Below are 16,968 nucleotides of genomic sequence, written 5' to 3'. Positions count from 1 at the left end.
TTTATATCCCTCATTTACGAGTGTTTTTATTTTTGGCAGTTACCTGTACAAATGCAACAACGCTTGGCCTTTCATGTCATGTTTGGCGCCATCTCCTGGTAACCTTGTGGTAGATCAGTAATTAACAGGCAAATACTTCCAGCTTGGAGTAATCGAAGAGACTAAATATTACCAGAGGTGCATATATAAAAAAGAAACAGGACCGGCTAATAGACTTTAATCTCCTTTCACAGCACTTGTGTACAGTATTCAAAAGTTAAGATTATTTCACAGTTAAAACAAAAGACTACTTGATGTTAAGAGCAATGTTTAGAGAAAAAAAAAACTATGTACAGTCATTCACATTTGACAGTTCAAGCAGAGATATTACATTTGATTTTGAAATGTACATATACACATATGCTACAAATGCCAGAGAAGAAATAAGAGTAGAGTATTTATACAAACTTTAAAGAAGCAGACCAGTATTGAGTAAGCTGAAAGTATTGTTTGTTTTTTTAGAAATGTTTTTTTTAGTGGTCTTGAGTTCATTTTAGAATGAAACTCAACAGGGAAACAGACTTGCGTTACGAAGTGTTCTTATGATTCCGTTTTAACATTATAGCGCACGTGTGTAAGCTACAGCTGTACAATTTGACAGTATATTTCCGCACTATTTGTGCACCCTGTGTAGTTAAAAACATGGCAAGGTCTGCAGATAAGGACAACACAAACGCAACCCTAACTTGAGTCAAGTGTAAAACAAACCTTTTCATAAATCCATGCACAGATGTCAGTAGATAACTTTCACAAAAGCTGAGTAACTTAAAAACACACAACATCTCTCAAGTTAGGATCTGAACAACAACAAATCGATTTCTGACCCGTCCTCCATTTCCCAGTGAGGGAACATACACCTACCATCTCAGACACTGCAGTCATAAACCCAGAAAACAGACATGTTGATTATCATTCAAACAAAGCCACATCAAAATAAAAAGGCATGCTCAAAACAACAAGTGAACACAGAGTTAAGACAGACATATACCGTAACGCCTGGCTGACTTCCCAGTTGGTGGTTCCTTCGCTATAGTCGACTGGGTTCACTTAACATGTAGAGGGGCTGCACAGGTCAGGAGCGTAGGGTATAGGGCGGCATCGGTCTATAGACTCGCAGCCGCTCCCTGAAAAGGTGCCTTGAAATGCGCTTCTCACAGGTGCTAGCAACCCCATAGGACCACGGCTGCAGATCTGCAGACTGATACCGTTGGCATGGAAGTGCTGAGTATGAATGGAAAATACAGTCCGTCTTCATTCGAAATAGCCCCCTATACACTGCACCATTGTTGACCAGCGCCCCATGTCAAAAAGTAGTGCACTATGTAGGGAATAGGGTGCTATTTCAGCAGCCTATCAAGAGGTCTCTTCATCCCGGCGTCTGTGCAGTGACAGCACAGACCTGCCCTGACCAACGTTGAATCTGTTTTAACACACTCCTAACATACTCCAAGACCTCCCAGTCAGAAAACAGATGATCACTTAAATAGGTATAAAACTGCACTTTAAAAAGTAAATATTGTACATTATCAATAGTATTATTTCTAAATGGAAAAATACAATGTGCAATTATGTACAAGCAAAAAAGACCAGCACTTTGGTGTAGGTTGGTTTTTACCTATTAGATGGAACTTTTTGTCTTAAAGAACTTCTAGAGCCAAGCAGCGCATACATTATAAACAGAAGAAGACATTAACTACTATACTGTTAGAATCTTTCGGTTAAAGATGCATCTTTCAAAGACACTCCCTACCAAAGCCATTGGTCCTCCAATCATAGGTCTTACCTCAGTTGTCTCACAGAGTTGCACTAAACCTTGTCAGACGACTCACCCCGAATTTAATTCCGCTGCGCTATCGATCCCTACATACACGGTCTGAAACTGCCATCCTAGAAGTTGTTTGTGTGACTTCAAAACGAGGGGCATTGTACAAAACAAATTCAATAGCGATTGGATGGTCTAACAGAATCTAACCAGAGTATCAAAGTTGATAATGTCATCCATGTAGGCCCGACTCTGGGACCAATCAGAACGCTCAGAATGTGTTCACATTCTAGAAATCATCAGGGGAGGCAGGCAAATCCAGACTCATTGTGGAGAAGAAACTTCAGTTGGCTGGAGTGATGTGGATGGGTAGCCAGGCAACAATATACCAGCTTAAGCCTATACTCCTGGACTAAAAATCACTTCCAAAAGGTGACACCATTGAACATCAAATCTCCATTGAAAGTGCCTTTTAGTCCAGGATCAGGCTGAGTCTAGCCAAATACAACTGCCCCATGAGGTTACATGATAAAACAGAAAGTGAATCTAAATGACTTATAATACAGTGAACATAACAGTCATGACTTGGGCTTGGAGGGTTTCCAGACCAGAAGGCCCCGAGGTTCTCCTGGTCAGAGTTTCACCAGGAAATGGTCAGGAAATATTCCTGGCCGTCATCATGACACATTTCCCATGAATCAAACTACAGCCTAGTTACAGTAAGGAAGTGGACGTCGTTTCAGTCAGGGGAACAGAATGTAAACAAGATGGATGCACTCCTGTTTGTTACCTAGGAGACAGTACGTAAGTGAGTCTAACCATTTAACCAACAAATATATATATTGGTGACTATACCAAGTGCACCAACACATATTGGTAACTTACTATATAACCTACCATTAAACCAACAGCTATACCGGTGACTAAATAATCAGTGGACCAGCGAGCCCAGACAAGAGATGTATATATCCAATAGGAATGGCTCGGAGTGAGCCCACACACACTAATATTCCCAGTCAGTCAGCAGCACAACACAGGAGACAAGTTACAGAGTTGGTCCAGGTCTCCCCTGTTGTGAGTTACCCCTGTGGACGGGCACAGACTGGGGTGAGAGATGCTACTGGAATGTCACACTGAATTCACCATATTTTACGTGACACCGTTTTCATTTGGTTGTTCTTAAACAACAACAAAAAGGCCATGACAGTGCCCTTTTGTCCCCTTGCATATTTTGACATTTTGGAGGGCTGGGTCTTTAAGACACTAGTCTTTATGAAGAAGTGCATGGTTCTAGGCTTCTATAGCGAGCTAGGTAGAGATCTGTCTGAAGCAGTGATGCTATGGAATTGGCCCTGTGGAGTGTCAATGGATGGTGAGTCATGGTTACTAACAGCTATGAGTTATCAAAGGGTTCTATGAGTTATCATATAGTTCTATAAGCTCCCATAGGGTTCTAGGAGTTCTAATATAGTTCTACAAGTTCCCATCGGGTTCTATGAGTCTCTAGTGAGGTCCGAATTAAATCCACAGGAAGTGTGGACTAGGCTCTCTCCGGATCTTCTTTCCCGACACCCCCTAGAGGGCACTCTACGGTGGACATGAGGACCAGATAGGGAGGAGGACTTTTATTCTGGAAAGTTCAGCGCTCCAACCTCTGGCTTCATCTTGAAATACTGGCTGAAGCGAAGGACTGCGTATCTGAAACGAGCGAGCCAATGTACGTCAACATTAGTAACACAATATCAAGTCAGTGACAATATACATAGCCCACCTGTAAACAGCCCATCTAGCTACCTACCTCCTCCCCATACTGTATTTATTTATCTATCTATCTAGCTCCTTCGCACCCCAGTATCTCTACTTGAACATTAATCTTTGGCACATCTACCATTCCAGTGTTTAATTGCTATATTGTAATTACTTCGCCACCATGGCCTATTTAAATAAAGGTGAAATAAAAAATATCATAAGAAAACAAGATGCTGCGTAAGGGCATAACATCAGAAAGTCCTTCAGAGTGAAACAAAGTACTCAACATAACATTATTACAGAAACTATGAATATGTTATATCTGCTAGGGCTGTAATGTCATGTCTTTGAGAGCTTGAGACTAACATTCCATCTGCATTTCGGACAACATTTTGTTACTGACAAAGCCTTGTTCTGGTCAATGTTCTCTACCTATTTGGTACTCTAAATACCCCAATGCAAGTTGAAATGAATACAACAGAAAAATTGCTGACACCGTTCAAACCAACGAGGGTTCGGAACTATACAGCCAATTATCTCAAAAGCATATTTTTGCAGACAGAACCTTATAGTGCCAAGCTATCGACTCGTCTTTGGATCAAAACCTACATTTCTGAAGCTACTTACCCCAGGAAGTCAAAATCAATGGTGGAGAACTCAGCCTGAATCAGAGCCCATAGGCCCCAGAAGAAATGAGATGCCTGGAGAGAGGGGGGAAAAGAATGGGGGATAGTCATGTTATTGAATGTGGGTCAGTGTTCATAGTCCTGACTAGAATGGAAATCTTTAACACCAGTGTCACAGCAAACATGACAAAGCCCATAGTAACAACCAACAAAGGTGTTGTCTACCGCGGAAACCAAGGCTACCACTTCTATCTATCTACAGTAAACACACGTGTAGTTACCAAAGGAGGAGGTAGGGCCTCAGTCTCAGGTGGAGTTGGGATAGTCGCCCAGGGGGGTGCTACTGTCGACTGTGCAAAATCAGAATTCTAGGATCGTCCTGGAAATCTCTAAGGAGCATGCTATTGAGTCTCCCTACTTCAAAACCGGAACAGCAAGCTTCTTTTGCTGTTTGTTTAGCCTATGGATTTGCGGCCCTACCCCCATGTATAGCTAACGTATGGATAATACCCCCAGGGACTCTATTGTCCATAACAAGGCTTAATTCTTCTCATTCGTTTTCCACACGTTTGCAAGGTCACTTCTCTCTATGTGACATTGTAGAAAAAAGGTGATCCTAGTATGGTCCCTCCTTTGTTCTATTGCTACTCAAACGCTTTGGAACTTTCTTCAGCTAAGCTGTTGTGTAAAGTACACTGGTAAATTAGCAGTGCTGCACTTCCGTTGCACAGCAAACAGTCAGTCAATTAGAAATATTTACAAAGACATTTATCCTGCTTCATTTGTCTCTCATTGCAGGTCTACTATGTGTTTCTTTCAAAGTTCTCCTCTGCCTTTCAATTCCCAGGAGACATAGCTTCTAGATGTGTCTATGTGTTCAGAGAAACAACCATCTCTGCTAGGTACCAGAGGAGACAGTTCAACACAATAGACTACACTGCCCTAACCATTGATTAAAAGGCCTAACCAATTAACCTTGAGCGATTGGCCCGAACACACACATCCTTGTGCAATTGATTTGTGTTGGGTACATTGTGTCGTTTCTCTGAAAGAAGTGAGCGGAGAAGAGCGGAGGGGATGAAGAAGGAGGGAAGTTGAAGGGCAGAGCAGTGAACTGAGAACATCAAACAGACGGAGATGACTGGCATTGAAGATTTCCTTGTTGAAAAGCTTCAAAAAGAGCCTTTCAACTTTACCTAGGAATGTTACTGGCTGATTTCCCGGTGTCAAAGTCTCACTAAACATCAGTCTAATACGTCATCTTGTTAACAAAACTCGAATAAAAATGTGACAAATGTACGCCAACTTAGTCTTGGGTGGAAACCACAGATCAACTACACAAAAAAAGGAGAAGTGAACTCACCAGGGAGAAGCGGTTGACCTGTACGTAGAGCACCTCCACCTCTGTCTCAGTGACCTCTGACCCTTGACCTTTGTGTTCCTTATAGGCCTCCAAGTAGGAGCGCAGCCACTGCAGCTGCAAACTCCGCTCTGGGTAGTGGCTGTAGTCCACCTCATTCAGACCTACACAGGACACACACACACACACACACACACACGCTAAGTAAAAAGGTCAAACACACAAATGCTTAGTCCAATGACCAAACAAGCTTAACAGATGGTTTTATCCAAAGCAGTCATGAGTGCACATTTTACGAGTGGCCCTTGGAATTGAACCCACTATCCTAGCATTGCAAGTGCCGTGCTTTAGCAACTGAGCTACAGTGGACCACAACAGATACTGTACGCGCAGCACTTAGTAAAATTACCAATGAGCATTCGCACTTGGCAACGTGACCCAAAACACACACACTCACCTGCAAATTCATTGAAGTGGTTCCCAATGTCATAGGCTTGGTAATTGTACCCAGCGTATTCGTAGTCAATGAACTTGACATTTTCTGAAAGGAGCAGAGAGGAAGGTTTGTTTAGTACAGGACAGAGACCCGTCACATTAGAAATGATAAAGCTGTGCATTATTAACCCATTATCATCCCTCTCTCTAGTCTAAGTGGTTCTGATGCCTCACTGACAGCCTACTGTAAATACCGTAGGCCTCTGGGGTTGAGGAGTAAGAGTTTGCATTTTGAAGGGAAGTGAAAATAACAAAGACAAGGAAGTTGATAAAAATGCAGACACATAGAAAGTGGGCAGACAGACAGACACATAGAAAGTGGGCAGAGACATATAGGCCTAATTGATGCAGACATGCAGTTCGCCTGGTCCAAAACAGGTAAATGTGCTTTAGCTGATTCCTCTGACTGGCGTGGTCATGACAGTGGTTGTCATGTTATATAACAGTCAGAGGAGTTAGCTAAAAAAAATTAAAAAACATTCAGAAGTAGAAGTTTGAATTTCAATGTGCTCTGGAAAAAGTTTAACTGATATTTTCAAAATAGAATTGATTTTATGTTCTCCTTCTCAGTTTCACTTCCATTTTTTCTGCCATTATATAAAAGAGTGGGGGTGATCACAATTCCAACATAGGCTATAGGAACCAGTAATGTGATTGAAAAATGGATTGGATTATCCAATTCAGAAGACAGTCAGTTATCAACTTTTTCCAGGAAATCTCCTGATTTGGCGTAGCAAACAAATTAGCTCACAGATGCTAGAAATATTAGAAATGTTAGAAATAAATACACAGAGGAATACGAAAAGGAGTCGAAATGCGTCATTTAAAAAAAAGTTTAGAAATCTATATTACTTTCCACGGCAAGTTTATATTGGGCTAGATTGGTTCATATGCCGTTGTGGAACTTGCAGTGGAATTGGTTTGGTAAAAGGTCATGCGTTGAGGAAGTGATTGTGGTGGAAAGATGGAAAAAGACACACCATGCAGAAGGAATGTGGTGTTGGGCAGTAAAAGAGATGCAACACTGCCCTCTAGCGAAAGAAACAGTTCATGAGGTGATGTCAACATGCAAAGCCTTACCCCCAAAATCTAACTTGAAAGAGCTGTTTTAGCTCTCTCCCTGACAACAAAAATACCCAGTCAAATGCTTTTGGGTCTTTATCATTTAATCATTTAATTTACTATGCAGGTCATATTCAAGAGTGCTTGTTGAAGCACCCTAAATTACAAATGTGTTTGTCACAGTACAGTTCCACATACAGTGTGTGTATGAGTGTTTTGGTGTGTGTTTCTGAGGTTGACTTAGTAAAGACACGTGAGATGGTTACCGGACGCCGGGCGGTCCTAGCAGGACACAACAGAACACCTCCAGTCAGTGGCTAGTAGCCCTGTACAGCAGACGAAAAGGTTTGGGCAAACTCACATCCATCACACACACACAGACACAGACACACTCTCTCGCATTCACACACACAACCACGGTCACACAAACTGCAGAAACTGCCACTTCTCTCCTCTCCTTTGGTCTCTCACACTTCCCCCTTTTCGGAACAGGCCCCTTCAAAGTTACACTCTGATTGGTCCACATGGGACCTAATGGCACAACACCTCCCTGCTCTTATGTAAATGAGATAATTGAGTGGCTTCCTGTTGTAAACTAAGCAGCACGGGTTTGAGTCTCAGGGACTAGGGGCAGAATTTGACTACTTCTCTCCCTTCATCACCTGACTTGACTGAGAGCAGAAAGATAAACAGAGCGATGAGGCCTTGGGGGGAAGAAAAAAAAAAAAGGGAGGACACTGTTTTTCAGATTAATGAGACAAACAACCCTGCTCTCTTATTGGGTGAACTGAAACGACTCTTGTAAACATCTTAAATCAGTTTAAAGTTTCCCTAATCTTTCAATTTAGTCAGTTTCAGAGGGTAAATTGCTTTGTTATTGTTGGAAGGAAGAGGCTTCCCTCTGCTCTCACAGAGAGACTGTACTAAAATACTCACTGAGAGATTGTGGTTGAAAAAGCTGTGTGTGCTCTGCCTACACTAACTGTAGTTAGTTATGTTATCAGCGATTATTTTTTGTTATTGCCAAAGCTTGAGGTTTCCCTCTCCTCCCTCTCATAAAACAGAAAAGAGCTACCCTGTCACCAAGTAAGCCAGCTGTGGTCTAGCACTGGGTTGGATAACAGTATGGTAAAGAGCTAGCACTGCAAGGGCCGTCAGTCACGGAGTGAAAGTACTAAGAGCAAATGGTGCACTGAGCTAGCTAACACAGAGCGGTCAGTCACTGTCTGAGTGAAATGAGTGAGACAGGCCCTACTGCTGCTCTGAGCTGAGGCGTAGAACAGTGGTGTGTTCTGAACTGGGTCCGTCAACCCTCCCTCTGGCTGGCCAGCCGCTCCCGCCTGTCACTCTTAGGAGAGAAAAGCTGGACACGAGCTGTGAGATCATCCCGCCCCCTCACCGAACAGATCAGCGAAGGGGTAGACAGCGCTCTCCCCCATTCCCATGTTTTCTCAGGTAAAAACCAGCTGAATCCCTCTCCCCCACCTTAGCCTCAGGTAAGAATGCTCTCCTCCACCACCCTCCGGTGAAAGCACCCAGCCACTCCCTCTGCAACCATTGGCCACCTAGTGGGTACAGTCTGGTCTGAGACCATTTCTACTTGCATCCTCTTTGTACACGGGCGGCCGTTAGTACCGAAGGCATTCACAACACAAACAAAACAGCATTCCCAAAGAACCACAAATAAAAACATGTATTGATAAAAATGTAAATGGGCTACAGAGCTCCCTCCCTTCCCACCCTTAGCTAGCATGACATGATGGGCAAAGTCTGTTGGCTCTGGGGTGGTAGTTGGCTACACAAGATGCACTAAAGCCAGGGCCCTGTTCAGTTGAGCAAAACAGGAGAAAACATTTTGAAACAAACCAAAATAAGCCAATTTAACAAGTTTGAATACTTCATACCTCCTCTGTTTCAGAATGTTCTCTCAAAATGTTTACCTACTGAACACTATGGTCAGTCCTTCCTGTGGTTTGTGGCTTGTGACTGGGAGAATGCCATGCAGAGCAGGAGTGCAGTGCCTCAAATCTATTTTAACTCCAGAACTAAACTAAAATTCAATTTCTCCTCATTTGTCTTCAATGTGGAAAATCAGAATTGGAATTTCAGTCGACTTCCTGAATGGACTGAATTTAAAAATGGAATTGACCACAAACTCTGGTGCAGTATATGAAATCAGGCCTACCTGTGACTGGGTAGTGGTGGACAGTGCAATAGTGGCTAGGTGCAGTGCAGTATGTTTGGGCATGCAGGGTGAAACTCACCTCCTTGCTGATTATAGATTATGTTCTTACACAGCAGGTCATTGTGGCAGAGGACTACAGGAGAGCCCAGCACAGACAGACTCTGCTGCATCCACACCATCTCTTCCCTCAGTCGCCTTCGACTAGGCACCTCACTGTTTAACCTGGGGATGGAGGGAGAGGGTGGAGGTAGAAAGGAAAGAGAGCGAAAGAGGCAGAGAGACGGGGGGGAGAAGGAGAGATTACCAAAGTACACAGGGAAAGAAGTAGAGGTTTTGCGCAATATCAGAGGTACCGTATTATTGTTCCATATCGAACCAATAAAAGAAGAGGGTTGGAATCTGCTAGAAAACTGACATCAGTCAAGAGTAAACTCAACACGTAATCTCCGATCAATAAACTACGACTGCATAGAGGAGTCTTGTAAAAGGCTTGAAACTCCAAGAATAGTGCATAATCTCCAATCCACATGACTTTATTAAAACGGTCAACATCCCAAACTAAAACTGTACAGTATTTTTTATTTAAATAGGCAACGGTACATATTGTTCCTGAATAGTGGGTGTGGTTTGAGTGACAGAGGGGCTCGTACTCTTCAGGTAAACACACCTGGTGAAGCAATGTGAGGAATGGAAGACACTCACTGTGCAATCGCTCAGGCATGCCAGAGGTCACAGGACAAGCATCTCTCGTATAACTCTAGTGTTCCATTCAATAGCTTCCTGGTGGAAAGTTCCAAACTAGAGCCCCAGGGAGTTTCCTCATCACTATGTAAACAGACCTTACCTAGAAAAACTCCTGGCCACGTTAATGAGTCATAAAGTAGGAAATAGGTGGAGGCAAAATATTCAAGCATCAATAATAACAGTTTTATACCCTTAAAAAGGTATTGATGAGAAACCTCCAGATTTCAGGTGTCCCGACAAAGATAACGCAGTCCTCCTATCTAGACCTCAACTATGTCCCAATAGCTCAACTAGCATACTATTCAGTGTGCATGGCATGAATACGCCAACACAGGCCTTCATACCCCCGTACCATGCAGGTCTGGATATTGGGACCCAGTTCATTTCCTTATCTACACCACTCACCTCATGTTCATCTCTGGGTCTTGGAAGAACTTGGGCACCAGGGAGAAGTACTTGCCCATTGTCAGCCACAGGTCTGACTGGGGCACCCATCCGTTGTGAGCATGGATGGCATGGTACTTAGCCAGCTGCCTCGCGATGAGCCTGTAGGGTGGTGGAAGCCATGTGAGTCGGCGATAGGGGGTTTTGAGAAGAGGGACCAATTCTTGAGGCCAAGACCGTAAAACTCTTACTTCAGTACTAGCTTATACACTAGAGGCCATATTTGTAAAGAATCCCAGAATTGAATAAAAGTCAGGTCATAGGAGAAACCCAAGACTGCCAACTCACTAAGCTTAAGGTGAGTTCACACCTACGGGTGAGGCTATATTTGTCTATGTACTTCGGTGTACCCGATATTGGACACTTGTGAACTGAATGCATAGCCCTGGAGCGGTTGGGCTTTAGCTAAAGAATGGTTCTGTAACCAGAGCCAGGATGAGCTTTCAATCACACTCCTGACCTGTAGCTATCTATCTATGGCCCATGTTTCCACTGTTAGTAATGTTCCTCAAGGGAACAAGTCACATTACCTTACCATGCGGACTCACCCATATATTAAGTTCACAGAAGCACCACACCTTACATGACAATGCCAAAGATTATGGAACGTGTAAAGTGCAGATGTACTGTGGTTTCACCTGAACATGAATTCAAAAGGTGTGGTGTACGTAGAGCACTGCCTGGTTTATGTGGGAGTAGTTCATCTACGATTAGGGCCTGGTAGGATAGCTCAGAGTTTCTACTCTTTTCTATCCAAACCTAAGGGGGGGGTTGTACTCAACACGGTGGGCTATCTGTCGCTGTACCTGGATGTGGGCAGGCTGCGGATGTGTTCGGGTTCCAGCGCCTGGCCCTGTAGGAACTCATAGCAGAGGCCGTTGTTGAAGGTACAGTAGAGACGAGGGGCGCAGCGGTGTGCATGGAGCGTCCGGAAACTCTTCACCTCGTTCTCCCGGTCCACAAACAGCTCTGTCTTGTTGCCATAGATACGCACCAGGACCACATCCTGCATGACCCCGCCCACGTAGCAGCCCAGCAACTTATTGGTGATTCCATCTGTGAAGAACTGAGAGAAAAAGATGATTGGAAGACAAATGATTGCAATCGGGCATCATCGCATCCAATGCCTCAGGACAAAATACATATATTTAGGACAATTGACTCAGTTATTCATAGGCTTATGTCAAGTCATGCAGGATTTCATAACAGGGATGGCTATAGACCCCTATTATATAGCTGATTTACTATAGGTATCCTATACTACAGGTACAGTAAACTTCCTGTCAGGTAGGCTACAGCTTTATCATATTTCGATTAATACTACGGACGAGGACATTTCTAAATACGAATATGTCTGCAAGCGCGGCCCTCTACCATTCACACACAGTATCCTGCCACCTACTGCAGTATCATTTTCATCCTGGGACTGAATTCTATGGTCCCTTTTATAGGTTGTCAATTGATTTCAGATCCGATGGAAAAACAAAAAGGACCCCAGAATGCATTGACGGAAAAGAGGAATTGTCTGGGTGGGTTTAAACCCAATGCTTGTTTTCATCCCCAATGAACACTGGAACATTTCTGTGGGGGTTGGGGGGGGGCAGGCATTCCACCCCTGATCGTATACACCATCAGGGATTGACCATGAGCGTAGAGGCATGTCCGGAATTTTATTTTGCAGGAGGAAGCCAAGGCTGGCATGTGCTGAGTCCTTGCTTTGTGAATGAAAAGAGGCAGGGTGATTGTGTGTGTGTGTGTGTGTATATATGTCTACCCTGCCCACAACACTCCCCCTAGAGCTGTGTTTACATAGAGAAACCACACCCCCATTCTGTGTTCATCAAGACGACCACCCAGTTGTTTTTATTTAGGATGTGGAAACTGAAATTGCCCCAATCGTGACGCTCTTGTATGGTCACTAGTCTGACGATACCGCCCGTTTAACGATCAGCATGCATGAGAGACTTGTTCTACTTGTTCACATAAGCTAGGTGGTGTAAACCTGTGTGGTGGGTTAGTAAAAGTTTGCCAAGAACAAACCACATGACTAGTGGGTGATAAGACCAGTTAATGGAAAACTATGTCCTGATGTCCTGACTAGGTTATGTCTCCTTTCTCAAAAGTGTGTTTACCATTTAGACAAGTCCAACTTTAAAATCACAGAGCCCAGGAGAAACTCAGATTGGATTAAGTAGTTTTTTCCTCTCATCAATCTACACACAAAACCCCATTAATAACAAAGCAAAAACATGTTTACAACATTTTTTGCAAATGTATTATAACCTTTTTAAAAATCTCACATTTACATAAGTATTCAGACCCTTTACTCAGTACCTTGTTGAAGCACCTTTGGTAGCGATGATATCCTCGAGTCTTCTTGGGTATGACGTTACAAGCTTGACACACGTGTATTTGGGGAGTTTCTCCCATTCTTCTCTGCAGATCCTCTCAAGCTCTGTCAGGTTGGATGGGGAGTGTTGCTTCACAGTTATTTTCAGGTCTCTCCAGAGATGTTCGATCGGGTTCAAGTCCGGGGTCTGGCTGGGCCACTTAATTATGGACATTGAGACTTGTCCCAAAGCCACTCCTGCGTTGTCTTGGCTGTGTGCTTAGGGTTGTTGTCCTGTTAGAAGGTGAACCTTCTCACCAAACTGAGGTCCTGAGCACTCTGGAACAGGTTTCCATCAAAGATCTCTGCACTTTGCTCTGTTCATCTTTCCCTTGATTAACGATTGGGCTATTCTGACTAGTCTCCCAGTCCCTGCTGCTGAAAAACATCCCCACAGCATGATGCTGCCACCACCATATTTCGCTGTAGGGATGCTGCCAGGTTTCTTCCAGACGAGACACTTGGCATTCAGGCCAAAGAGTTCAATTTTGGTTTCATCAGACCAGATAATCTTGTTTCTCATGGTCTGAGACTCCTTTAGTGGGCTGTCATGTGTCTTTTACTGAGGAGTGGCTTCCGTCTGGCCACTCTACCATAAAGGCCTGATTGGTGGAGTGCTGCAGAGATGGTTGTCCGGTCCCAGAAGGACAACCATCCTTGGAAGAACCATCTCTGTGGAGATGGAACTCTGCAGCTCTGTCCGAGTGACCATCGGGTTCTTGGTCACCTCTCTGACCTAGGTCCTTCTCCCCCGATTGCTCAGTTTGGCCGGCGGCCAGCTCTAGGAAGAGCCTTGGTGGTTCCAAACTTCTCCCATTTAAGAATGATGGAGGCCACTGTGTTCTTGGGACCTTCAATGCTGTGGAAATGTTTTGGTACCCTCCCCCAGAGCTGTCCCTCGACACAATCGTGTCTCGGAGCTCTACGGACAATTCCTTTAACAACATGGATTGGTTTTTGCTCCGACATGCACTGTCAACTGTGGGGATGTTATATAGACAGGCGTGTGCCTTTCCAAATCATGTCCAATCAATTGAATTTCCCACAGGTGGACTCCAATCAAGTTGGAGAAACATCTCAAGAAAGATCAATGGAAACAGGATGTACCGGAGCTCAATTTTGAGTCTCATAGCAAAGGGTTGAATACTTATGCAAATCAGGTTTTTTATTTTTTATTAATATTATAAATTAGCACAAATTTCTAAAAACCTGTTTTCGCTTTGTCATTGTGGGTTATTGTGTGTAAAAAATGTTTTATACATTTTGGAATACGGCTGTAACGTAACAATGTGGAAAAGGGGAAGGGGTCTGAATACTTTCCGAATGCAACATGTGAAAATTGTGCATTTCTACATTTTGTAGTAAAAAAAGTTATATAGGAAGATGTGTTCCCAATGAGGTCAACCAATTAGTAGACAATGCCTACTCATAATTGGTGATGGGGTGGTGTTGGAGATGATCAATATGAAGTGGAAAAATGGACATTTTCCTTTAATCGCTCCACCCTTTCCTAGTTGCTAAAAATCGAATAATTCACTTAATGTGACAAAACAAGCACGTACAGTGTCGAGTCATTGTACCATCTAAACCACTGTGAAATATATTTTACATTACCAAAATGTATTTGGTATTTTCAGCTGTTTGAAGCTGGTGTACAAAACAGAAAGTAAAATAATCACAAACAAAACTTATCAGGAAGCCTGGGGGAAAAAAATGCACTTTCAATGAGAATAACAGTTCCAAAGAACTCACGTCTATGTGAATTTAGTCAGGTTGCCCAAAAAGTGACATATTGCAGCTTTAAGAGTGATTTTAGGTTGTCATTACATTATTGGTTTAAGTCTGTACACTCTTGATAAAAACATTTGCCCACTTTATAATGTAATAATCAATGCATAATGAGCCAAAACTATTACTTTGTGTTAAGCATATTTATTAAATGATCAACATTTATTACATTATAAATGTAAAAGTTAAACAATTATTAGGAGCCCATTACTTTATTGGCAGTTATTACATTATCAGTTGCTACAGGGTTTAAAAATGTACATTTTTGAAGTATCGATGCATCAAAGTATCAAAAGAGTCAGAGGTTAATAAAAAATAAAACTTACCTCATTCATAGATATTGATAGGTGAAGTTTTGCTGCAATATGCAACTTTTTGGGCGACCTTCACAGAATGTGCGTTATAGATCTATCAGTCTTATTGAAAGCAAGTCTAAGAAGCGGTAGTTATGTTCTGTGTGCGCTATTTCTATGCTTCCGTTTTTTCCCTTTGTACACCAATATATTTCAAAGCGGTTCAATGACTCTACGGGCTTGTTTTGTCAACAACCAGGCAATGGCAGAGCGATTTCTGCATAGTGCATATTCAAGAGCCCCAACTCTTACTCTAAACAATAACATGCATAGTTCACTGCGGTACTGTTTTGGAAAGATGAGGAACGTATCTTTCATATCAGCAAGTACTGAATATAGATAAATTACGACACCTTTATAGGGTTAGTGTACCCACACAGTCATAGCTCCATGTTACAGTGCTTGTTTACGGAAGACAGACGGAAGACGTAGCCACCTGTGCTAATTAGTCATGTAGCGTGCACCGAATACCAGTGTGTAAGCTAACAGGAGAAGAAGTGTAGTTCGTCACCTGGAGGCAAGCATTGAATGGACTTGTGCAAAACTGCTACAGCAAGTAGCAATCGTTTTTATTTTAACGTTTATATCTCGCTGACAAAGACAAGGGGTATATCACAAGGTTTCGAAAGCGATGGTTGACGTTTTTAAACGTTAAAACACAGCGCCGGAATTGTAGTTTACACGGGGGGGCCAAATGTGGGCGAATGTAATGTGGCTGAAGGGTTTTCGAGATCTAGTCTGCGCTCAGCTCCTTGTTGGAGTTGAGTTAACGTTACTTGGCAACCAGTCCCACTACTCATGATCATAGATTCCTGGAAGTTGTATTGAACTGGCACTTAATATTACAAAGACATACGAAGATTGGCACCAGATCAAATGCATATAGCTAGCTATTTATCAACTACTAAACCTGGCCAATTGTGTTTTGTGCCTGATGACGCCTATAATAGACTTGAATTTGATAGATGCTTTGTTGCAATCTCTTGATGTGATTACAGGACGCACAGTGAGTTACTTACTGATCTTACTAGATCATGCAAACTACGTCAAGCAAAGAGGCCTATGAATTCCACTGCCTCTTTTCATCCGTCAATCGGCTGACTTGAATGCTACACTGTTGCTAGCTAGCAAGTTGACGCAGCTTCTATTTAAAAAGGCGCAACACTCCAGTTTCAGAATTATGTAATAGCTGCCTGGTAAGCAGTATGCGACAGATGACGACTGACTAGTCTCTTACGGTCATCGTAGAAAAATATTATTAATTAATACGTCGAATGTGACAAATGTAATACCTTCATTTTGACCTCGGATGGTTTCCAGAACGGTCTCAGTTCCTTGATCAGTCTCAATGCACCAGATCTGTAATCGTTCTCGTCTAACGTGACATCTATTTTGGGTACAGCGGGCGCCTCGTCGGGTACATGAATGTAGTTGGCCATAATGAAAGGTTCCGGCTAAATTGACAAGAAGTTCACTGTAGGCGGCTGCAAATGCGTTTGTATGAACAATTGCTTGGCTGCGGAGGTTAAAAGTCTACTCGCTTCTAGTGCGGCAACGCCTCTCAGAAAATCCAACCCATAAAAATAACTGATTTGCAATGCATGCTGGGAAATTCGTGACTCACCAATCGCCATCAACCTTATGATAGTCTAAAAGGTCAGCCATTTTGGTAAGGGAGTTATGGTTCGCCACTGCTGTGATAAATATTTTTATTTTACCTTTATTTTATTGTGTAAAACAAGGAATTTGAACCTTATCTGCACTGTATGTTTGTTAGAGGAATGCCAGACAGTTTTAGAGGCATAATTCCATATTTTGTATTTTGTATTTTTTTCACCTTTATTCAACCAGTTAGGCCAGTTGAGAACAAGTTCTCATTTACAACTGCGACCTGACCAAGATAAAGCAAAGCAGTGCGACAAAAGCAAACAACACAGAGTTACACATAATCAAACGCACAGTCAATAACACA

At 42.8% G+C, this 16,968-nt stretch overlaps 1 protein-coding gene across 2 annotated transcripts; it reads right to left on the bottom strand.

The window, feature by feature from the left end:
* Window positions 1-202: 202 nt before the first annotated feature.
* LOC112214306 (ethanolamine kinase 1) lies at window positions 203-16,568 on the bottom strand. 2 transcript variants are annotated; one of them, XM_024372956.2, is made up of 8 exons: window positions 16,289-16,568; window positions 11,273-11,532; window positions 10,428-10,568; window positions 9,358-9,500; window positions 5,994-6,077; window positions 5,540-5,700; window positions 4,178-4,251; window positions 203-3,499 (listed from the first exon to the last, which is right to left on the bottom strand). In XM_024372956.2, exons 1-8 carry the CDS (start codon window positions 16,433-16,435, stop codon window positions 3,427-3,429), a joined length of 1,083 nt encoding a protein of 360 aa, XP_024228724.1. In that variant the 5' UTR covers window positions 16,436-16,568; the 3' UTR covers window positions 203-3,426. The 2 variants fall into 2 exon arrangements, with proteins under 2 accessions (XP_024228724.1, XP_024228725.1); XM_024372957.2 differs by lacking the exon at window positions 16,289-16,568 and adding an exon at window positions 14,970-15,848.
* Between the last annotated feature and the right edge of the window lie 400 nt (window positions 16,569-16,968).

The sequence above is a fragment of the Oncorhynchus tshawytscha genome, linkage group LG15 (assembly GCF_018296145.1).
Source record: "Oncorhynchus tshawytscha isolate Ot180627B linkage group LG15, Otsh_v2.0, whole genome shotgun sequence".
Taxonomy (NCBI): domain Eukaryota; kingdom Metazoa; phylum Chordata; class Actinopteri; order Salmoniformes; family Salmonidae; genus Oncorhynchus; species Oncorhynchus tshawytscha.
This window is presented reverse-complemented; position numbering and strand designations above follow the sequence as displayed.